At 38.4% G+C, this 25,767-nt stretch overlaps 1 protein-coding gene across 1 annotated transcript in view; it reads right to left on the bottom strand.

Annotated features, from left to right (window-relative positions):
* LOC136857948 (cadherin-AgCad1) overlaps positions 1 to 25,767 on the bottom strand; it is a 452,227-nt gene that overhangs the window by 283,785 nt on the left and 142,675 nt on the right. The window contains exons 10-13 of the mRNA XM_067137073.2: positions 13,137 to 13,301; positions 10,568 to 10,761; positions 8,908 to 9,109; positions 3,893 to 4,059 (exon numbers count right to left, since the gene is read on the bottom strand). Of these exons, the coding sequence (XP_066993174.2) occupies positions 3,893 to 4,059; positions 8,908 to 9,109; positions 10,568 to 10,761; positions 13,137 to 13,301 (728 nt within the window). The remainder of the gene's footprint in view (positions 1 to 3,892; positions 4,060 to 8,907; positions 9,110 to 10,567; positions 10,762 to 13,136; positions 13,302 to 25,767) is intronic.

The raw sequence follows: 25,767 nt of genomic DNA on the forward strand, positions 1-25,767 counted from the left end.
GAAAAACGGTACGAGAGGAAGAGACAGTTATGTTTATGTTTCATATATCTAGAAAAAGCATATGACAGGGTAGCGAGGGAAAAGATGTTTGCCATACTGGGGGACTAAAGGGGATTACAGGTAAGGGTGTACTCTGCCCGAAGGCAGGTCCGAACCTCCGCAGAGGTGCACCTGAGCTGGAGTTTATGTACGGTAGGGTGGCCAGTTCCTTTCCGCTCCTCCATTCCCTTACCCCCCACCAACAGCGCATGGCAACCCATCCAAATCTTGACCAGACCCAATGTTGCTTAACATTATTAAACTCACTTTACATAGGAAAAGTGAAAACCGTCAATACGGAATGATTCTAATATCTTATAATTGTAATTATTAAACTCAATCAAAGTCATTTATGTTGACAATTGGGCTGCAGTGAGAATTGATGGTAGAATGAGTTCTTGGTTCAGGGGACTTACAGGGGTTAGACAAGGCTGTTATCTTTGACCTTGTTGTTCGTAGTTTACATGGATCATCTGCTGAAAGGTAAAAAGTGTCAGGGAGGGATTCAGTTAGGTAGAAACGTAGTAAGCAGTCTGGCCTATGCTGATGACTTAATTGTGATGGCAGATTGTGCCGAAAGCCTGCAGTGTAATATCTTGGAACTTGAAAGTAGGTGCAATGAGTATGGTATACAAATTAGCCTTTTGAGGACTAAATTGATGTCAGTAGGTAAGAAATCCAAGAGAATTGAATGTCTGATTGGTGATACAAAGCTGGAACGGGTAGATAATTGCAAGTATTTAGGATGTGTGTTCTCCCAGAACGGTAATATAGTAAGTGAGATTGAATCAAGATGCAGTAGCTAATGCAGTGAGCTCGCAGTTGCGATCAACATTATTCTGTAAGAAGGAAGTCAGCTCTCGGACAAAACTTTCTTTACATTGGTCTGTTTCATCATCGTCTTGGTCTCTCACTACTTCTCTTACCCTTCATAACAGAGTCCGTTATTCTCCTAGGTAACCTAACCTCCTCCATTCACCTCACATGACCCCACCACCGAAGCCAGTTTATGCAATTTAAAAATAAGAGGTATAGAACTAAATGAGGCCACAATGCTAGTTGCAAATAGAGGATTGTGGTAACGTTTAGTAAATGCACAGAGGCTTGCAGACTGAATGCTAAAAGTCATAATGGTCTATAATGATGATGTACAGTATGTATGTATGTATGTATGTATGTATGTATGTATGTATAAACCCTAATATAGATATACTGTATATGTTAGTAAAATACAGTAGGTTTGTATGGTGTAAAATTCTAATGGTGTTGTCAAACCTCATTTTTGGTTTGAATAAAATATTATTATACCTAAATCTATTAAAGAAACTATTAACAAGGAAACATGTATGATAGAATAAACAATTTTAATCATTAAAAGTGTATGACAAGGTGGACACAACATAAACTATTTTAACCCTCCGTTGGTCGCGGGGTGAGCGCGGCGCTCACTTTCCTTTTTAAAGATGTGCCGTGCGAAGCTAAGTAGCACTATACGTCTTAATCACCGAGTAGCTGCCTTTTGGAATGTTCTGAGCAAGTACAACAATATTGCAGCGTGCGGCGCGACTTTCATAACCAGCCAGGCAATCGTTAATGACCACGGTGCACTATAAGTGAACGAGTCGCTCACCCGCGACTATTCGCGTTACATTTTTTCCAACTTCCACATTATTCCTATCATATTAGCCTACAAGTCATGAATCAAGATTTCATGATTTGTAATTGGTTATTAGATGAGTCGGATGATGAAGCAGTTCTCTTAGCTGAAGGCAATAATGATTCTGAGTACTCAGATACAGTGCAACCCACCAACAGCGATCACGACAGCGCATCTGATGTTTCTGAGGACGAAGCCCTTCCTGGTCAGCCAGTCGAGCCTGCTCCTCAATATGTTGGTCGTAATAACATTACTCTGTGGAATATTCATCCCCTTCACCCCCAACAAATGTAGGAAGGAAAGAAACATCGTGATTCATCCACCAGGTGTCACACGTGTTGCACAGAATGCGAAGACAGTAAGTGAATCGTGAGCTCTCTACTTCCCAGACAGTGTGTTAGAGAAAATTGTGTTTCATACGAATGTTCGCTTACGCATTACGAGAGCTAATTATTCTCGGGAGAGGGATGCTGTGGATACCAACATTGATGAAATCAGGGCTCTTATAGGATTAATTTACTTATTCGGAGTGATGAAGTCCTCTCATCAAAATGTTGAAGATTTGTGGGCGACGGGTGGGATAGCTTCAGAAATATTTCGTCTACTGATGTCATGTGATATAGATGCTGATTCCCATAGGGAATCTGAAATATTTGTCCTGAATGAGTAAATTTATAATACCAATATAAATGGTCCGTTATTGGACATTATAAATTTTCCAGCTAACTCATTCTTGGTTGCCAGCGTTTTGCCCTCGTGTGCTAGGGTGGGCTCATCAGTTGGTACCTAGCACACCTATGGTATGCACTAGCCAGCGTATTGGTAGGTGTGCTAGGTACCAACTGATGAGCCCACCCTAGCACACGAGGGCAAAACGCTGGCAACCAAGAATGAGTTAGCTGGAAAATTTATAATGTCCAATAACGGACCATTTATATTGGTATTATAAATTTACTCATTCAGGACAAATATTTCAGATTCCCTATGGGAATCAGCATCTATATCATCTGATGGCCAAGCAGGCATCAATTTTTGGTGATGAGACAAAGTCTCTTAGTGCATTGGCACTGCCGGTGGCTCCAGTTAGCCTACGCAGTGGCCTCCATGGTATGCACTAGCCAGCGTATTGGTAGGTGTGCTAGGTACCAACTGATGAGCCCACCCTAGCACACGAGGGCGAAACGCTGGCAACCAAGAATGAGTTAGCTAGAAAATTTATAATGTCCAATAACGGACCATTTATATTGGTACTGATGTCATACCGGAGATTTTACTTACTTATGAGATGTCTCTGATTTGATGATGCTCAGACGAAAAATGAAGGGAAATCCGTTGATAAATTGGCAGCGATTTGAGAAATATTTGAGGGCTTTGTACAGTGCTGTAAAGTTTGCTATTCCGTAGGAGAGTACATCACCATAGTGTTTGCATAATTATGTGTATTCTGTTTCAATGAATACTGTACTTAACTTAACCTGTCAACAAAAAAGTAATTAAAGAATAAACAAGTATCAAAATTAAAACAATAACACCAAAAATAATAACAATAAAGGCCTCAAAAATCATATTACATTAATGGTGAGCGCTCCGCTCACCTGCGACCAGCGGCGTTAAGATATGAGGCGCAACCAACAGAGGGTTAAATAGTTTCTTTAGTAGATTTATACAAGTCAGTACAGGACCAAATAATATACCTATTATGGTTGAGATTATCAAGAATATTATTATACAGTAAATATATTCCTACAATGTATATGCAAGGCCATTCTATTTTCTAGATCGTCATCATCATCAGGGAAATGTTCCATGTCACCTACCTATTGTTCAGCAATTAATTATAACACTACCATTCAGTTTGTTGCAAAATCTAGGATATGTTTATTGATCATTGAAATCGTCTGGGCCAAGCCAAGAAGTTCCCTTGTTCAAGGACCATCAAACCCAAAACTGCTTCCTGAAATGACCACTTTGGATGATGCCAACTACAGTATAACCACATGTGAACAGTTCAGCATGTAGATGCCTGTCAGTGAAATTATACCTGTGTACACAAATCCTGAACATACAAGAGTGAACCTGTGGGCAATAGCTAGTATAAAATATACATCAACATTCTACTATAATCTAATATAAATAACTAACAGTCTTATTAAGTGGTAATGATGATGACTTACAAGACTGAACCTGGATACTTACCCCACAAACAAAGCAGAATTAGTTATCCGTCTACCTTGCTTAGTGGCAGATGATTTTTCCCAATCAATGGAGAACTCCAGGTTACAGTTTGAATCTGGATCTGTTGCACTGATAACAGGATCAAAATCATTTTCTGAATGTTCTTCTATTTCAAGTTGTTCTGCAGGCTAGAAAATAAAAACACACACATCCCATAAATATAAAAGCACCATGTGTTCAAAAAGTACTGTATTCTGAAAATAGAGGAGACAATGTGAATGTATTCAAAAGAGCATATATTATTTGAAGAATAAAGTTGACTCAAACTCATTAGTCAATAGCACTCAACCTGGTATAAACTGAGATCTTTATATAAACCTTATTGGGGGCGACAAACTCTCAAAATCTCGCTATACATGGACGTATCTTCATAGCAGCACCTTCAGTGTCTCTTGATCGGCCGGGTGGCTTCTTCATATTTATAATAACAGCTCCCACCGAACTGAATCAGCATAACAGCCGACTCCTAATTGGATGTCAGCCTCCCTATTATGCTCAACAATGACGACCACCATCACTACCACCACAACGACTTCCACTCTCACCTTTTCCTCCCACCCTATGACGACTATTATGTTGTCCCATCCTACACCACTTATGTCCTCATCTTTCTCCATGCCACAAACTTTTCCTCAGATCAGTGTACCACCTCCTCGCTTTTTGCGCCGCCGTTCACCACCTGTCTCTTCGCCTGCACAACCACCATCTACGACACCGTCAACTCCAGCCGCATCAGCATTGGGCGCCCGTCAATCAGCATCACCGCCATCAACATCAGATACCAACACAGTCTTCAGTTGCATCGTTTGCGGCGTCGACCCACTCATCTCCGTAACAGAAGTCCAACGCCAGCTACGCATTCTCGCCATACCAGTCCGGAGGGCGTTTCGGATCTTCAACTTCATGGGCCCAACATACTTAGTGGGCCTACAGCTACCCACTGCAACAGCCGTTGACCATCTCATTGCTACCGGTGCCCCCATCTATGGTCGTCTCCATAACGTCGAACCCTCTCGTTCCCCTCCACAATCTAGACATCCCCTCACCCCACCACGTCGCCGCACCCGGCCTGATCATCCTCCTTTTCAACCACCCCACAATGTCCGTCCGCCATCTCCCCCATTTAATATCTCCTACCCACCGCCGCCAACACTTGAACATATCTGACAACTCACAACTATACTGTATCATATCATCTCCACACTTTACCACCTCACCCTTCCCCGCAACTTCCATTTAAGCACTCCCGTATAAACGTCCATTTCTTCCCATCTCCAAAACCAAGAGACCCCATCTTCTCTTCTCAATAAATATTCACATCGCTTACCCATCCTCTTCATTCAGTCACATCGCACTGCTCTCTTCACATCTCCCCGCCCGAGCGAGAGCGTCACTCTCTAGGGAGCCCGCCCCGCCCTTCGAGCGGGGAATGAAATGAAAAAAAAAAAACCCACCTTATTGCCTGGTGCATCGAACAAGTAGGACCAAAACAACATAATGGAAATGGAACAAATGAGTGCAGTAGCCTGTCATTGTGTTTATCCTGAATGATTTATAAGGTGTATTCAAACAATAACTGAATTTTAGAAATGATGCTTTAGGGATTTTTTTGCAGCCTAGTTAGCTTTGTATCCTTCAAAGCACTTCCCTCCTTCATTAACACAACACTCCTAATGCCAGTGGAGCTTTTAAAAGTTGTAAAGATCACAATATGAAGATAGAATTCATGAGGACAGATTGGGGCAAATATTCATTTATAGGACGAAGAGTAAGGGACCAGAATAAATTATCAAAGGAAATGTTTGATATATTTCGAAGTTTGTTGAAAATATTTAAGAAAAAGCTAGGTAAACAATTGTAAATAAATAAGTGTAAATATGAGGTTAACAATTGATAGGGAATCTGCCACCTGGGCAACAGCCCTAAATGCAGACCATTGATTGATTGATTGATTGACTGATTGATTCCAAAGAGATTTTCAATTTGATAACCTTTAGAAGTCTGATAATATCTGACAAAAAATGTGTGAGAGAAGTAAATGCCCAGATTGGACAGGTGAAGGGTGCTTTCTCAAAAAAGAACTCTCTACTAACTAACACCTAAGACCATCAGGAGGTACAAAAACACTTTGTGAAAAGTTTTGCATGGAGTGTTGAAAGCTATGGACCATGCAAAAAGCGGAAGTGATGAAAGTTAAGGCATTTCATATGTGGTGCTGGCATTGATTCCTAAGAATACTTTGGACTGACAGAGTCTGAGCATCTGCAGTGTTTCAAGAGTGTGAGGAACACAACATTTCATTCATTCTTCTCCCACCAAATTGAACACATATTCTCCAACAATTGGATGTGTGCACTTCTGAGGCTGCCGAAACTAATTTTTGAATAAATAACTTTGTAAACCACCTGAACAAGAAAACAAACGGTAACAGAATTATATCAGAAAAAGCAAACAACTTAATTTTCAGGTATGATTCTGTTACCATTATGTCTTCTTTTGAAAAAGAAACAACGTAATTTTCAGGTATAATTCTGTTGCCATTTGCTTTCTTTTGAAAGAGAAACAACATAATTTTCAGGCATAATTCTGTTACCATGTTTTCTTTTGAAAAAGAAACAAAATAATGTTCAGGTATAATTCTGTTACCATATGTTTTCCTTCAAAAAAGAAACAACCTAACTTTCAGGTATTATTCTGTTACCGTACCATATGTTTTTAAAAAAAAAGAAACAGCATAATTTTCAGGTATAATTCTGTTACCACATGTTTTCTTTTGAAGAAGAAACAAGATAATTTTCAGGTATAATTAATTCTGTTACCATATGTTTTCCTTTGGAAAAGAATATAATTTTCAGGTAATAACTCTGTTGCCATGTTTTCTTTTGAAAAAGAAAGAACATAATTTTCAAGTATAATTCTGTTACCATATGTTTTCTTTTGAAAAAGAAACAACATTGAAGAATTCTTTTGTTTCAAAAATGCTGACACTTCCTTAAATTTACCAACCATTGTATTTCCATTGTCACAACCAAATGATAAACAGTCTTCCCATTTCAGCATTTTGATCTTAATTTCTCTATCTTACATCTGAAATACTCCTTGCCCAGTGTTATCATTACATTCCACCAAAGCAAGCAATAGAGAGTAACAATTAGTTCTTCCCCCCCCCCTCAAAAAGGTGCATTTTTAAGACTGTTGGCTCAGACATGCATCTCACTACTGCAGCTGTCTTGGTTCTGCCACTTCCAAACATTTCAGCAATTTCCAAGTCAGGAAACATGGCCTTGAATAATGGTCTAGCATGGTCTGCTGCCGTTAAGGAAAGGTTATGTTCAACCAAAAAAATGTATGAATCAACATTCAACCTACATAACACTTATTAGTATCACTTTTTGTTGTAAAAAAGGAAAAGATGAGAGCATCTTGCATCACTCTTCAATGCACCCTTACACTTCATGTTTCTTAGATTTCACATACCAGGCGAGTTGGCTGTGTGATTAGGGGAACGCAGCTATGAGCTTGCATCTGGGAGATAGTGGGTTCGAACCCACTGTCGGCAGCCCTTAAGATGATTTTCTGTGGTTTCCCATTTTCACAACAAGCAAATGCTGGAGCTGCACCTTAATTAAGGCCATGGCCGCTTCCTTCCCACTCCTGGTTGTTTCCTATCCCATCGTCGCCATACGACCTGTCTATGCCAGTGTGATGTAAATCAAATTGTTAAACAAAAAAATTATTACATGGTGTCAGCAGTCATTGGGTCCTCCATGTTTAACTGAAAAATCACACTTGCATGTTTAGATGGTCCTAGGCAATGAAACATTTCCATACACTGCTTTAGGTAATATTGATTTGCCACAAATCATGTTTGTCCGTCATCACTCAGCTCTTCATTACATTTACACTTAAACATTTTGTTATTTTATTTAACACAGAAATAGACTTGCACTACGCAATATCAGTGTCACTTTGTAACAAAAACAGGCAACTTATTACTAAATCAGAGGTAAGAGAAGAATTGAAAACAAATGCTGTGAATGCAATCACCAAAGATGTTACATTCACAGTCATAGGTTGTAAACAAATGTTGCCACTTCATAATATTTTGTCACAAAATATCTTTTAATATCGAGTCTCCTATGCAACGTACTGTACGAAACTTAAGTTTTTCATATTCCTGGGGGAAATGGAAAATTTAAAAACAGCACCTTGAATTCTCATCCACGATACAGCAACCTACAATGGCACGTCGATGTGATGGAATTTCCTTTTAACAGTATATTTCCTATTAAGACAAGAGCACACTATTTCTTCAAGGCAGCCAATCCTATTTGACCCTATTTTTTCACAATCTCCTGGCTCCCGTATTTTCTGTCTCTTTGGGTGAATTTCTCACATATTTTTTCATCAAGTAAAATCAGTCAGTTTCAATCATTTAAATTTTTGCACACAGTCAAAAATCATTTAAACGTTGGAGAGCAGACGTAGTTGATTTTATATAGAGTTTTTTCTATCGATTATCTCTAAACAGCACTTTCAAAGTTTATGAGGATATAGGAAAATAACAAACACTTTTGGTAGCACTGTAATAAGGTATACAAGGCTTGATGATCAGTAAGGTAGTTTGCCATTGCTTCCTCATTGGGCCAAGGTGCTATGCAGTACACAACTGACCCAAATGAGTAACACCATTCATAACATCCAGATGCACTAGTCGTGCTCCAAATGTCATTACTCAGCACCACCCATACCTCAGCAGCTTCTATACTGTCGCAGCCTTAAATGACACTGAGACTTTGGTGAAAGCTACATTTTACCATTTTACTCTGACCTGTGCCGGAAGACAGGTGCAAAGATGATGCAGCCATAAAGAAATAGCAACAGATGGAGATAATCTGCTAATGGATTTATGGTCAAGTACAATAGACCTTGTAATTTCCAAATACTAATCAAATACATGCAGTGGTCTACATTACCAAGTAAAGAGTAGGAGCTTCATCATTCACATCCTCAATCGTTATGTTGATCTGAGTGTAACTTCTATGATTTGCTTCATCTATTGCAGTCACTTGTACCATCATATTTTGTTGGCGTTCAAAATCAAAGGCATTTTCTGCACTCACTGTTACCTCTCCAGTATTGCTATTTATCATCATCATCCTCTGAGTCAAGGAATACCTACAATAAGAGTAAGAACAGGGAATAAATGCCTGCCAACAGAACAGTAAAATAAACATATTCTAAACAATTTCAGAAATAAAGTATTCACATCTTATATACAGAGATGGCAAAAATTAATAAAGAGTAATATTTAACATTAAATTTAAAGTTGAAAACATTGTTATCACCCGGAAGTAAACTCGATTTTAAGTACAGTATCTTGGAAGCTGGCTAATGTAAGAATGGAACCTGGATGTGCAAATCAAAACCAGAACTGACTTTGCAAGAAGTGTGTTTCTGAAATTAAAACACCTTGTTAGCAACTGTGATCTCTGATTCAAAATTCATTGCCATGCTGTGAAGTGTTAATGATGCTGATGCTGCTTTACAGTGATCCCTATCTATCAATGACCCTGTCAGATACCTCTGGTTAAGAAGAGTGAGAATGACCATTATTGAGCAACATGAAGCAGCATGGAGGTGATCAAAGAATCCAACAGCCCATCGTCATTTGTCACCTGTTTTAATGCTGTTGAAGAAGAAGAATGGTGAGTTCCGATTCTGCATTGATTTATCAAGAGCTGAATGACATCTCCAAGAAGAATTGCTTTCCATTACCTTGAACAGATGACACATTGGAAATCCTATATGGAGCCCAGTTGTTCTCAACCTTAGACCTGAAGTTAGGATATTGGTAAATGGTGCTGCACCAAGGGGACGAAGGAGAAGACAGCATTTTCTACCAGCCAGGGGATATGCCACTTCATTGTTATGCTGTTTGGACTGTGTAATGCACCTCTGAGTTTCAAGCATCTGATGGAGTTAATGCTGACAGGGCTCGCACATGACATCTGGCTGGTGTACGAGGATGACAAGATCGCGCTAGGGTGCACATTCTCGGAACATCTGGGAAACCTCCAGATGCTCACCTGAACCTGAACTATAAGAGGTATTTTACCTAGGCAACATTGTGTCACTGGAGGGAAAAGCCACTGACCCAGAGAAGCTAGCAAATGTCAGAGACTGGCCTGTGCCAAAAAAATAAGTGGGAGTTAAAGAGTTTTGTTGACTTGTATAATGCATATTCCATACAGCATGCTGACAGTTCTTTACCTCCAGGAATATATGCCAATGGAAAAAATAGCCTCCCAGTGGATGGGTCTACTAGAATTTGTCTTGAATGTAGATAACAGTGCAAATTTTTGACACTACCAAGCCTCAAGCATTTTTAATTGGTGAGCCATTGCCTATATGATATATAATGTAGAGTCATTGAATATCTTCAATAAATTTCCAACTTATTTGAAATAATTTAAGAAAAGCCTAGGTAAACAACTGATAGGGAATCTGCCATCTGAGTGACAGCTTTAAATGCAGCGATGATTGATGATGCTTTTAAAGTGGAAGGATGTATTATCTACCTGATAAAATCTAACAGACTACAACAATTTGAAGTGCAGGATTATCAATACTTACGTCACAGTGTCATCTTCATCAGGATCTATAGCATTTACTGTAGTGATTGTATATCCAATCTGTACATCTTCCAACACAGTAACATCATATACTTCAAGATCAAACTCTGGGAATTCATCATTTCTATTGATAAGACTAATGTCTATGGTAGCAAAGCTTGTATGATTTGGATCCTCTTGCTCTGTAGCAATCATCTGAATAAAAGAAGAAGAAGAAAATAATAATAATAATCTTCTGCTCCTTTTCTCACAACTTGATCAGGCATTAATAAGAGAAGCTGCAGTGACTGCCTTAAAATATTGAATCCAAATCCTGAAGGATCGTATCTCCCAAACTTTTTAATGCAACAATGTATGTCAAATATGCTAACTAACCACTGTGTAATCAACTCACAATTACTTTTAAAATCTATCCTGCTTTTTTTGTATAATTTGTCCTCAGGGGCAACCTCCAGTTGGGGAAAGTATAAACAAACAAACAAACAAACAAACAAACAAACAAACAAACAAACAAGTAAATAAATCAATTAATTAATTAATCAGTCAATGAAACATGTGTAGACTTGGCCCTGTTTTATGGCTCGATGCCATTTCTGATGTTGACCTTACAAGGATGCTTTGAAAAGTTCTCAGAATCACCGCTAGATGTCAGTGCTAGAGCAACGAGGTTCCCGCGCAATAATCACACACCCTTTGTGAGTGAACACGTGGCGCATCAGTGCTCTAGCTGCAGGAGTGTGGTAGTGATGACTCTTTGTTGTTGTTCCCGCATAGTGATTTGTGACAATGGAAATAACTGAGATTCGAGCAGTGATTAAATACTTTGTAAAGAAAGGTATGAAAGCAAAGGAAATTCATGCCGACTTTCAGAACACACTGGGGGACTCCACTCCTTCATTTTCAACTGTTGCCAAGTGGACCAGCGAGTTTAAATTTGGTCGGGAGAGCTTGGATGATGATCCGCATAGTGGACGGCCAAAAAGTGTTACGACCCCAGAATTTATCGCAAAAGTGCATAAAATGCTCATGGAGGATTATCGACTGAAAGTGCGGGAGATTGCTGAAGCTGTAGGGATGTCTTCTGAATGGGTATATTATATTTTAACTGAAGAATTGGGTATGAAAAAATTATCCGCAAGATGGGTGCCACGGCTCTTGACATTGGACAATAAACGCACCAGATTGGAAATGTCCGAACAAAGTCTGGCCCGTTTTCAGTGCAACCAACAAGATTTTTTGCACCGGTTTGTGACTACAGATGAAACTTGGGTCCACTACTATACCCCATAGACAAAACAGCAGTCAAAGCAGTGGAAACATGTTGATTCACCACCACCAAAGAAAAAAAAGGCAGTGCGTTCGGCCAGAAAGTTCATGGCCTCAGTTTTCTGGGATGCAAAAGGCATTCTGCTGATAGATTATCTTCCTACTGGCGAAACAATTATGAGGCAATACTATGCAAACCTCCTAGACCAACTACAGGAAAAGATACATGAAACAAGGCCTGGTTTGGCAAGGAAAAAGGTCATCTTTCATCAGGACAATGCCCCACCGCACACAAGTGTTATTGCCATGGCAAAACTTCATGAAATGGGGTACGAATTGTTGCCACATCCACCTTATTCACCTGATTTGGCACCATCAGACTTTCATCTATTCCCCAAGCTGAAAATTTTCCTCGGTGGATGGAGATTTTCTACAAGGGAAGAACTGACAGCCGAATTGGAGAGATATTTTTCAGGCCTGGAGGAATCTCATTTTCGAGATGGGATCAAGGCATTGGAACATTGCTGGACCAAATGCATTAGTCTACAGGGAGACTATGTTGAAAAATAAAAGCAGTTTACCAAGGTAAGATACTTAATTCTAGTACATTCCGAGAACTTTTCAAACCACCTACGTATGTTGAGGGATGTATTCACTAATAGAGGCAGATCCAGGATTCCTAAAGGGGACGGGGGCTAAATTATTGTTTTAAACACACAATACCGCAAACCAAACACAATGAGTTTACATTCTGTAGTAAAGCAAGAAGAGAGAAGCATACTACGAGGCTCCATATCCCCTTCAACAAATCAAATATTTATAGTCCTCTTCATTGAATACTATCTCGATGTCAGTGGTCCACGTAATCGAACTGTCAGACGAGAAACCTCCTAGGTTCAATATCCAAGGGCAGATCAAACCAAAATGGCTCCTCTATGAGATATCAAATTATATTTACGAGAAAAGGGCAGCACTCAGATGTGATTAAAATTACGCAGTTACAGAATTTACACTACATACTGAAATTGGTCACTTGCTTGCCAGTTACACTCCATATTTCCTAATAAATTTCTTCAATATACACAGTATTTCATTTCAAACTATGTACAGATAATCATCCCAATATTCGTCTTTGCATGCACCCTGCACTGATCATTTGTAGTGTATACTGTAAACTAATGGTCACTGCATGTTCTTATTTTTTCTTATAACTTCAGAAGTGAATGTGATTTATTTCTTGTGTTGTGAATGTATTAAATTATCCTTGGTTGCTCCCTTAAGTACATATGACATTGTAAACATACCTTCAGAAAAATTTTGCGCCAGTCAGGATCCTCATAATCTAGAGCTGACGGATTTACAACCGAAATACTAATATTTGCTGTTTGGTAGCCTGCATCTGGGATAAGGAGGAAAGCACTGGACCACTCATTCTCTTCCAGTTTAAGTTTGAATTGTGCATTTACACCCTGAAAGTGAAAAGAATAAGAATTAAAATTCTTGTTACATAACCAGAGGTATGAAACAGTGACAGGAAGAGTACAAGAAAAATTATTACAGTTGCCTGAGAAATATTTTATTCAATTACAAATATAAATGACTTTTTTAACAAGTAATAAGTAAAATTTCAATTACTTTACAGAACACTAGTCTTAAGGAAATCATTGACATCTTGTTTCTTCTTCATATGGGGATGTAGCAATACTATAATTTTCAAGGAAAATATATTACAGTGGACTCTCGGCTATCCGGCCTAATGCAGAGAAAGGTCAAATCGGATAATAAAAAAGCTGGATAAGCCGGAGTTCTATAAATACTCCTTTCCAACCTCAGCTGTACCATTGAAAACACACATTTTTATATAAAAACATAATTTTATTAATATTTTCAGATATCTTACGTAGTACATGCTAGTTATAACTGTTTGTTATGCATGCACTGTATTGCATGTTTCAAAAATTACTTAACAATGGCACAGCCTCATTGTCAGCAGATAAAGTGTCTCCACTAATGGTAATTTGGCGAATACCTACTGAATCGCTTTTTCCACCGATCCAACCATCCATCCCTGGTAGTAAATTCTGAATCTTCTCCTTCTATTTGCCATTGAAATTGCAATGCTTTGTCCTGCAATATCGGTTCAGTACTTATTTTGCAATGCTTTCTCTCTTAAGTGTTCATGCTACAAAAAAATGCTTCCTCAACTTCTTCATGCTTACCTTCCAACATCATTTCTACTTTCATTCCACTTCTGCTACCTTGGCCAGCACACCACTTTTCAACTTCTGCTTGATTTTTCTTCTAGTCTCCAACTGTACATTTTGCTACCCCTAATTCCAAAGCAATAGTTTTTAATAATAATAATAATAATAATAATAATAATAATAATAATAATAATAATAATAATAATAATAATAATAATAATAATAATAATAATAATAATAATGTTATTTGTTTTACGTCCCACTAACTACTCTTTAATGGTTTTCAGAGACGCCAGCAATAGTTTTGGCTGTTACCCCAGAATCTAGTCACCTTATAGCACACAGTTTCTCATCCATAATTACTACAGCTTTTTTCATTTATCACCCATTTTGCAATCTGTAATTTAAACACAATGGAGTGCACAAAACAACAATTTGCTAAGGTACGCATTTTGGACATCAGATAAACAACTGACGAAACAAAGAACACAGAGTTGCCAACAGAGCTGCTCTCTACATGTGTTCATTGTTGTTTGTAAGTGCTGAAAGAGGGCTTCTATGTCTTGTGTTTTCAGGAGTTTTTTTATTACTAAGTAGGCCAGATAGTATGAAGGCCACGCTGGATAGCCAAGAGTTTACTGTATTTATTTTGTGTGAGTGATTTTTAACATCATTGGGTGAGACTAAACAGGATAGCTACAAACTTTTACTTTACACATAAAATAATTGGTTCTTAACATTTTCATTGCTAATCCTTGATCTCTTTGGAGGAAATACATCTCTGCATTTATTGGAAAAGTGCCATATGGAAACACTGTATTTAATTAAGAACATTGTTGGGATGAGTATGATGTCTTTGTAAGTACAGAAGAAGTAAGAAACTACCTCATCCGGAACTGGTGAAGCTACTGGTTCTGTTGTAATAGAACTGAAAAACTTATCTTCATCATCGTTTAATTTTTTTCCTGTTTTTTCCTTTCCTGCAATGTATTGTATATCGATTACTAAAAAGTCATGATTGCTAGAATGTAATGATTATAATTTTCTTTCTTTTTGTACAAAGTAACGATTACAAGTAAAATCTACTAAGAATGTAACCATTACAAGTAATTTAATTACTTTTACTCAATTACTTCCCAACACTGGTAGTAGAGAGGTACTGCTTAATTCAGTTTCATTAAATATTTAACAAAAATTAAAACAAAATACTCTATGATTCCCTGACCTCAAATCTATTAAAAATATAGGTGAAAGAGAAATAGATGTGAATATGTACATACAAAGAATTGGGGGGGAAGGGCGGGGGAATTGTAAACCACTTATCAGTACTTTGATTTTTGATGGTATTGAATTAATGTCATCTAATAACTAGAAATATATTAATTTATAATTTAATTAATTTCTTATGATATGGTGATTTGATGATGTGGTGATTTGGGGAAAGGGAGAAAAGGAAGTACAAAGGAGACTGGACATTTGGAATGAAAATCTGAAGGCGTTTGGAATAGTAAGTAGTAAAAAGAAAAACTGTAGTCATGCACTGTGGAAAAGAGAAAAAGAGAAGCCAAGTGAACATAGACAGAGAACGGTTAGAGATTGTAGAACAGTTTACATATCTGGGTAGCATTATTAATGGAAGTAATGAAATCAACCCTGAAATTAATAACAGACTAAATTAAGGAACAACATTTCATCATCAAGTCAGAGAGCTTTTATGGGATGACAAAGTACCCAAGAGAATGAAATAAAATTATATAAACAGTATTTCATACCAATTGTAACATATGGACTAGAAATGCTGGTAACTAATAACAGACACGATAGTAAGACCCAAGCAGTAGAAATGAAATTTTTAAGAAGATCGGTTAAAAAAACAAGAAGAGATAGAATTCAAAATATTAAAATCAAAGAAGAGCTAAATATAGAACCATTAGTATAGAACATACGGATAACAAGACTGAGATAGTTCGGACATGTAAAAAGAATGGGAAAGGAACAGGTAGTAAGAAGGGAATTGGAAAGAGGGAAGGGAAAGAGATCACTTGGAAGACCGAGAAGAAGGTGGATGGATCAGATTTGGAAGGACATTAGAGAAGCTGGATTGGATGTGGCGGAAGTAATGGAGCAGGAAAAGTCGAAGGACAGAAAGGAGTGGAGGAGGCTTGTTAACCACACCTGGGCGACTGGAGTGAGACATTGATGATGATGATGATTTATTTAAAGGTATCTCTTTTATCTTATAATATCAAGGAATACTTAATGATACATCAACTATGCTAAAATTGGTGGGAATGCGAATGAGGAAAGTAAACTTGACCATATTACTGAATAAAATGAGATGTAAAATACAGTACAAGCATTGGGAGAATATCAAAGGAGCATGTACACAACACAACTGAATTACCTTCAACAGAGTGCAAACAATTTCCCAGCAAATATGTCTTTCATTATGATTCAAATAGTTTTAGGGTGCTAATGGATTTTAGGGATGGAAGAAGTTTGTCATACAATTTTATTCTCAAGTGACAAGCTACCTTTTAAATTGTCATTGCCCTACAAGTAATAGTAGGTAATAATGTCTTTGTTCAAGTTTTATGTTTACTAGCTGATGTACCCATGCTTCGCTACAAAATTCTACATTGTATAAAGAATTCTAGGTACACATTGTGAGTAAGATTATATTAAATTGCATAGCTCTTAACATTACCCCAGAAATGTGACAGGGAAGTCACAATATATCTTTTCTCATGTGAAGACGAGTTTTCATTGTAATGGTAGACACTCACTCTCCACCTGCCTTTTTACATCCTCAGAAAGAATGTCTTTGTTATTTTCCCAACTGAAATCAACATAGGTCATTACAGTGACATCAGTTGGAATGTTGCGATGTAAAGCAATGTTATCATATGAAATACCCAATCAAATAAAAAACTACACATTTTCTCACTTTTAATGAACAGTACTACGCTGCCAATCTAACAGTCCAAAGTTCCAGAGCTGGAATGACTAGGCTGCAGACAGCCGTGAACACTCCCCTGCCATTATTCCATGAAGTATGCATACTGCTCATTCCAATCAATGCCTCAGAGTAGGTATCGAATAGCCTCAATACTATGATGAACCAGTCTGTTACGTACAATTATGAACCACAAGAATGGCATGCTAAAGAAGAAAGTTATCTAATTCCCCAGCTACTTCCTGCCAATGTTCAGGCAGGCTGTTATACAGCAGTAATCCCATCTATCGGAGATGAATGGCAGCAAAAAATAAAAAGAATATCGCAACAAACAATGGTCAATGTAATGTTATTCTTGATCAATTTTATGAGCTTTCAGTATTGTAGGCCTTCACATTTACTTTTCTTCCGACTATGAAATACCACTCCTATCATAGTCGGTATGGTAAAACTGAATAAAACATAAATGATCGGAAATTGTATTATCTATAACTTTTGTTACGCAGTACTTTTCGATAGGACCAATAACATAGGTGTTTAAAAATTAAATTTTAGGTGCCCTCTCCTAAACTACCATTTCATCCAGGGTGAAAAAATTTGTTTATAGCTTAGACCAGGGCCTCTCAGGGTGCATGCGCGCGGTGCATGCACTGTGCACGGTGCAAAAGACGACTTGGCTTGGTTGACCAGAGTGCAGACCCCCCACTCCTCGATTTGGAGCAATAGCGCTGTCTCTCTCTTTCCTCACGCCTGTCTCGCTCGCTCCGCCTGTCTCCCTCTCCCCCACTTGCGCCGTAGCGCTCCAAATCCGGGCTGAGTTGAGCCGAGTATAGCCGAGTAGAGCCGAGCATAGCCGAGTAGCCCAGAGACGAAGCGTTGATCCGAGCCATACCGAGCGGCACCGAGCGGCACCGATGCACAGTGCACGGAGCTCTTGCGCCCCGCTCTGCACGCATGAGATTTTGGGCGTTTGAGAGGCCCTGGCTTAGACTGTAGTTTCTTATTCACTGACTCTATATACCGATTTTCATTACATCTGCTTACACATTTCTTCGTGGCTCGGTGTTGATATGGACTTGGCAACAAAAATACAAATTCATGAACAGGCCTCTGTTATCATAGCTGATACTGTAAAAATGTATGACATAAATGATCGGAAATTAAATTCTATATAACTTTAGTTATGTACGAGTAGTATTTATTGATAGGACCACTCATTACATAGATATTTGAGAATTAAATTTTAGGCCTTCCTCTGAACTACCATTTCACTCAGCATAAAAAAAATGATTTATAGCCTAGATTGTAGTACCCTGAGGACATCTTCACTTGCGTTGTGTTATTCTGCTGCCGAATATGTGTGCCCAGTGTGGTATAGATCTTGTCATACCAAATAGATGGACGTCACTCTTAACAAGACTTTTCGAATCATCACTGATTGTCTACGGCCTACGCCTTTGGAAAAACACCGGCCTGCGAAGATTATCCGGCAAGAGTAATTGTATGTGATATACGTTACATTTAGTGTCCTTATGTAAAAAATAATACCAGTTGTTTCGTATCATGTACAGATTTGTCACAAGTCCATCTCATGTTTATGCTAATGAAGTTTAGTTGTTATAAATGAGGTTTGGATTGGTTGCATGGAATGCAGGTATGGACATGTCTGAGAGAAAATATTGTGTGTGCTCTGTTTTGGAGGGGAGTATGTAATCATACAGGAACACCGGAAGAACAATTAGAACAGTTGCAGTTCGCACATGCACAATGTCAGACAAGGTCAAAACGCCAAGATCGCGTTTCTCCGTAGTCTGAGAGGAGAATCTGAGAATGTGTGTCACGCCTTTGTTTAAAAGTACAACGTGCACTTGAAGTCAATTGAGTGAATAAGTGAGTTAGTTTGCATTAAAATGACAAGTGGCAGTGATATTCGGAGGTGAAAATCTGTGAACAATCCCAACTCTTTTTGTTATATATGTGGCCAGTATATAATTAAGGGCCAGAAGAAAATATTATGCCATTTATAAAAAGCCTGTACTTGGCATATTTTAACATGAAGTTTGGTGATCACCACAAGAATTTCGTACCCCATATTGTGTGTAAAACGTGTGTAGAAAACCTTCAGTAATGGTACAATGGGTTGTTGCCATCAATGCTATTTGGAATCCCAATGGCTTGGCATTAACAAAAAAATAATTTTGACGAATGTTATTTTTGTGTATGTAAAGTGCCCGGGTTCAGTACAGAAAACAAAAAGCACATTGTGTATCCCTGCCTTCCATCTGCCATAACCCCCGTACCACATGGATCCAATATTCCTGTACCAAAACCAGCAATACAGATACCAGAGAGTGTGTCTTTATCATCTTCAAGTGCGGAGGATGGTGATGATGATACCTTTGTACCGGATGTTGAGGATAAAACTCTACGTCTTTAAAATCAGTGTGACTTAAATGATTTTCTGTATGACCTAGACTGCACTTTTTTTTACTTCCTGGGACAAATTCATATTGTTACAGAAATCGGGAGGAAGAATTCAGGCAGTTTTTTGTTCACAAAGACAAACTTGTGTTTTGCTGTGATATCCCTGGTTTGATTCGTCGTCTTGGAACTATTTATCAAGCAAAGGACTGTTGTCTATTTATTGATACCAGTAAAATAAGTCTCAAAGGTGTTCTTCTGCACAATGAAAATAAACTTGCTTCAGTGCCAGTCGCCCATTCAACATCTCTTTGTGAAAACTATCACAATTTATCTATAGTGTTACAGGAACTGAACTACAATGAACACAGATGGTTACTGTGCTGTGATTTAAAAGTGTGCGGTATCATATTAAGGCAGCAAGGAGGATATACCAAGTTCCCGTGTTTTCTGTGTGAGTGGGACTCTGGGGACAAGGATCGTCACTGGTTAGTGTCTGAGTGGCCCAAGGGGAAACAGTTTGTGTCTGGAGAAAAAAAACATTGTAAATCATCCATTAATTGATCCTCAAAGTGTATTATTGCCCCTTTACATATTAAATTGGGAATTTTGAAGCAGTACATGAAGAGTTTGGATAGAGGCAGTCCCTGCTTTCGATACCTCTGTCAGAAATTTCCAGGACTGTCAGATGCCAAAATTAAGGAAGGTATTTTTGACGGCCCCCAAATTCGGAAGCTTATGAAGGATCCGACATTCAGTACGATGATAAATGAAACACAGCTTCAGGCATAGGAATCATTCAAGGTTGTTTGTAGCAGATTCCTGGGTAATGTTCAAGATGTCAACTACCAACAGACTGTGGAAACCGTGCTGTACAACTTCCAGAAATTGGGTTGCCGCATGAGCTTAAAATTACATTTCCTGCAGAGTCATCTGGATTATTTTCCTGCAAATTTAGGAGCATTCAGCAAGGAACATGGTGAGCAGTTCCATCAGGATCTAAAAGAAATGGAACAAAGGTATCAGGGGCGATGGGACATCTCCATGATGTCAGATTACGGTTGGTGTCTAGTGCGAGATAACACTACTGAGGAACACAAACACAAATCAACACAGCGTTCATTCGCATCAAAGTGCAGCAAACAATAGTGTTCTTGTAGTGAGATTCATACATTCTAGCAATGAAAATGTTACCTTTTTGTATATTCATTGCTTTTTGATCATGTCCCATTAAAATTACACATATTCTCTATTATGGTGTTTGCTATCAAAATCACAACAATATGTCAAATTTTGATTTCAAATAGCAAAGAAACTGTACATGATAGGCAAAAACAGTTTACATATTTGAAATCAGCACACCTAATTTAGGGTAAATCACCTCTTCAATCTTTCGCCAGAGAGAATTTTTTTTTTTTTTTGCAGGCCGGTGAAATTGTACTGCCTTGCTGGGATTGCACCTCCTGACATTCATCGGGAGATAGCAGCAAAGAGAGAGAAGAAAGAAGTTGATAATCTGAATCTCACCCTCTGTATGATCACCAGCCAGCTTGTCTACGACTGACTTCAAGGAAAAATTTCCTCAGAGCAACAGAGACTCTCGTAGGGACTGCACATCAAGCCAGAATTTGTAAAAGGCAAGGGAGGTCCAAACACTCAGAAGAATGGCTGACTCGAATTGAAGAACTCCCTCCTGGTCATACAGAAGGTTCGCTAACATGGAAATCTCTCAACAGATTGTGCTGAGGTGTTACAAGATGCAAATCTAATCTGTTGAAGTGGGGTTTTCAAACGGACTTGCCGATATGTGATTGTTGTTCTCCACAGACAATGCCTCATCTTCTCTAATGCAAACTGTGTCCAACTTTATGTATTATAGAAGACCTCATGCAAGCAGCACCTGAGTCCCTGAAAGTGGCTGACAATTGGTCAGCAGCCATATAAGTTTATTCTTCTCTTATGTTATGTAGTCATCTTAGACCCTTCTGTTGTGATTTGTCATTTCTAAAGACAGTCTTCATGTTAAGAAACCAATGCAGCATCTACTTTTCCAAGCACAGTGCTTGACAGGAAGTCATCTTTAGAGTCCAAAGTTATCACACTGGGACCTCTTTTTCTTCCTTTTATGTTATGATTGTTATTTTTATATATCTGTCTTTTGGCTGTACAGTTTGTATTTATATGTATATATTAGTGCTTCTGATACGATACATAAATAGTGAATTTTTGAATTGCTGAAAGAAGCTACTGGTTCATCTTCCCAGCTGGATAATGGGGGCTTATCAAAAGTAAGTTAGCTGTGAATTTGGCAATTTATGAGATATGTACGTGTGATTTTGGCACTCTCTTTTACCATGGCTCTAATTTGATTGAAGAATTACGTACGGGTATGTCAACTTTAGACTGGCAATGTATGTATCACTGCTAAATAACTGGAATGCCAAACAAGCATTCATTTTTTGAAAACTGTTAGGATTGATGTACGAAGAGATTTTTTTGGGACATGCCCGCTAGCCTGCAGAATCCTGAAGATTATCATTTTCATAAACTAGCTTCCAGAAGCTGATACTGTGGCCTTGATAGGTGGAATTTTCTTTGTCAAGAAAATAGTTCATTCATTTCAGGATATGAACTGCATCTGAAAATGCCTGAACCTTTCTGGAGGAGCTCACAGGATTCAGAATGATTACACTGAAGTTGTTGAGTTTGTCACTAACATAAAAATTTTGCTAAGCATTGTTGTTTGACTGCCACCGCACACAAATCCAACAATGTGAATCCCAGAATTTTTTAGCTGAATAAGAACTTGGATTATTATTTTTGACAGTATGCCACCAAGTGTGGAATTATAACTTGCACATATTACAACAGGTTGTACCCAATGCTTTATGATGGGTACGAACACTATGGCATTATTTGCAGTATTTGCTTGTTGATCTTCTGGTGTGAGGTCACCAAAGTCCATATATCCATTTATTGTTAAAGAAGTGCCATTAAACTGTATTTCTTCTTTTAGTTCACTCTATCAAAATTAATATTCCTAACCGGTTATCATTATTGTCATAAGTGTTAAACGTTTGTGTGCCAGTTTACAAAGTGTGGGGCTTTATTATTAAAAGAAAAAGAAAACTTATAAAATTATCTTTGGGGATGCATGTGCGTAGGGGGATCTCTGTTATGCACTGGAAAATGGAGAAGGAAACTATTCGTGCACCCTATAAGAAGGAGATTTCTCACGACTCTCTGATGCCAGAAAGAACCGTTGTTTCTGGTGTTCTAGAAAATATCAGAGAGTGTGGGAAATGAAAGATGGAAGGCTGCTCTGGTTGAAATCCCACACGTGACTGGTTGATTGGTTCCATTGTTCTAGAAGGGTGACCCATGCAAACTGGAGGGTTATATCTTAAGATGCTAAATTAGCATCCCTGATTCTCGTCTTCGTTTTTAGTCTAGGTGGACGAGTCCTTTTCGGGCTCTTGCTCCACAGAGGAGTTTAGGCCAGTGTAACAGGATAACATAAGTTACATTTTCTTCATCATGTCTTAACTTGTATAACTCACAGAAATTCTACAGGGCAACCGCACATCTTCATAGATTTAATTTAGCCAAAATAGTGTGGATGGCCTGTAGGCGACCTGCATGTCTGTGAGAATGGGGTCCTACCTAAGATGATTTCTAATGTTGAAGATATTACAAACACCCAGCCTCCAAGCCAGATGAATTATCCAATTAAGATTTAAAAATCCGACTTGGATGGGAATTGAACCCGGGAACCCTTGGACCAAAGGCCAGTATGCTAACCATGTAGCCATGGAAATGGGCATTATTTCAGTGAAATGTAGGAATGGTTTAAATAGCACGTGGAAATAAAGTGAGCTAACAGGCAGGCAGCCAAAATATCATACTGAGCTATCCACATACACGAGAAGAACAACAAGTTTTCTTCAAGGAAATCTTATAAGGACTATCACCATAAATTCAAAATGGCTCCCCTGTGAAGACTAAATTTATCACTAGTTTAACCCCTCAGTGTGGGAGCAGTCGTCACAGTGTGCATCACTTACTGGTTCGAGAGGTGGCCTTTACTCACCACAAGTTAGTAGCTTAAAATGTGCAATATTGGAATTGCTGTAATTCTGTAGTTTTGGCACATACAAACATATAATTTTGGTACAATGTAACACTCTCTTTCTACTGTATATCACAGCATACTGGAAACATTAGAATGAACAGACTCCTGTTAAACAAGCACATGTCTCAACATCACGCACCTTGCTATCACTTTCACTTTTTGCATTCCTTTCCACCTCAGCAACATTATTTATTAACAAAATATCATCAGAATCCAGATCACTATCACTCAAGTTGTTGCAACTCTCATCAGAAATCTGTTCTTTACCAATTCCGAACATGGTTGGTTGTAACAGCACTAAATTAAAAACTTTCAAGTTGCTCAAAGGAAAAAGGAAAGTTCAATAGAGAACCTGTATACTGAGTGGTTCACCAGCCCCTTATTTTTTATGGAGGTAGGTAACCCACCTAACCTGTATATCATAGTCAACCGAAGAACATTAGTACCTGCTCCTTCATGGCCTTAGTACAACTATACTATTCATATAATGCTCGTGAATATGGTAGAAATCATTAGCGGCAGTGTTATTTCTATTACTTAAACTATAATGAATGTGTAAAACTATCACAGCTGCGAATAACACTATCTTACATTTGGACAGGAAGTGTCTATAAGGACTACAACAAGCTAGCATTGCACCGATGATCGCATTAGCTAAGGTGGGTAAAGCACGCGGCATTGGTGTTGTATCAGCCAAGCTGTGTGAACGTAGGCTCAAATCACAGGATAGTACACCTTTTTTTTTCAATTAACACATTGGCAGTGACTGTAATATGGTTGCGTATCCTCCTATTCCAAAGGGTGAGTTTTTATTTGGTCGTGGAAAGGACCGTTTTTATCCGATGTTACGTAATCAGGTTGGCTACGATGTGATGGTCTGTAGGTAGGAAGTATGGTACCCTGCATATTCAGAGTAACAAGTGTTTGAAATGTTGACCACCGGGCGAGTTGGCCCTGCGGTTAGAGGCGCACGGCATCTGGGAGATAGTGGTTTCGAATCCCACTGTTGGCAGCCCTGAAGATGGTTTTCCGTGGTTTTCCATTTTCACACCAGGCAAATGCTGGGGCTGTACCTTAATTAAGGCCACGGCTGCTTCCTCCCAACTCCCAGGCCTTTCCTGTCCCATCGTCGCCATAAGATCTATCTGTGTCGGTGCGCGTAAAGCCACTAGCGAAATGTTGACCCCTTTACAGTGTTCATTTAACATTTTACCATTGCAGAGCACGTGACATACAAAGGTATTACAAATGATTGAAGCCATTTCATAAATTCACTGTAGTTGCATGAATTGACATATGGTCACAAAACTCAACAGTCATGTAGAAAAACTCAAAAAGTTTTGGTCTGCTGAAGTCGCACTTCAGATTTCTGCCATGAGAGCACAGCAGCAGTGCGCAGTGAGACAAGATGGTGACAGGAGCCGAGAAAGCGTTTGTTGTGCTTGAAATGCACTCACAACAGTCTGTCACAACTAGAGCCCGGATTATATGAAATTACATTTTCTGTTCCCATATATGTAGCTACAAGAAAAACTAAGTTGTCGGTGAATCACACTAAAAGGACCATTATTCCAGGAGTTTAAAGTTACATATTTTGATGCATATTAAATATTTTGATAAATATTACATATTTTACATATTTTGAAGGATATAGCGCATTTGAAAGAAGACACAATCTTTTTCCTCACTAATTTTACATTGATTTAAGTTTTGTAATTAAACACTCAAAAATAGTTTAAAAAGCCTGTACATCTGCAACATCTAAAATAATCTAATAATTTAAAGTGAGGTATTCTGTCGAAGAATTGCATCCCTTAGCTAAATGCCGGTGCAAGTCTTGGGTGTCTCGAGCTGTGTCTATCTTCCCTTGCAGAAACTTTGTCACATTGTTCTCCTTTGAGATTTAGTGACTCTTCTTTTGTGATCCCTTTGCCAGTCCTCAGTTTAATGTTATACCTCAAAAGCATCTCTTTCTTTCTTTCTTTCTTTCTTTCTTTCTTTCTTTCTTTCTTTCTTTCTTTCTTTCTTTTTTGGTTATTGTCCATGCTTCACTTCCATAAAGGGCAACACTCCATACATAAGTCTTCAGAAACATTTTTCTAATAAGCATATTTGTGTTTGATGAGATCAGATTTCATCTCTCCTAATAAGGACCTTCCTTGCTTGAGCAAATCTACAATTAAACATTTCTTTGCAGGGCAATTTGAAATACGTGCCAGTGA

This window comes from Anabrus simplex, chromosome 1, assembly GCF_040414725.1.
Source record: "Anabrus simplex isolate iqAnaSimp1 chromosome 1, ASM4041472v1, whole genome shotgun sequence".
Lineage (NCBI taxonomy): Eukaryota > Metazoa > Arthropoda > Insecta > Orthoptera > Tettigoniidae > Anabrus > Anabrus simplex.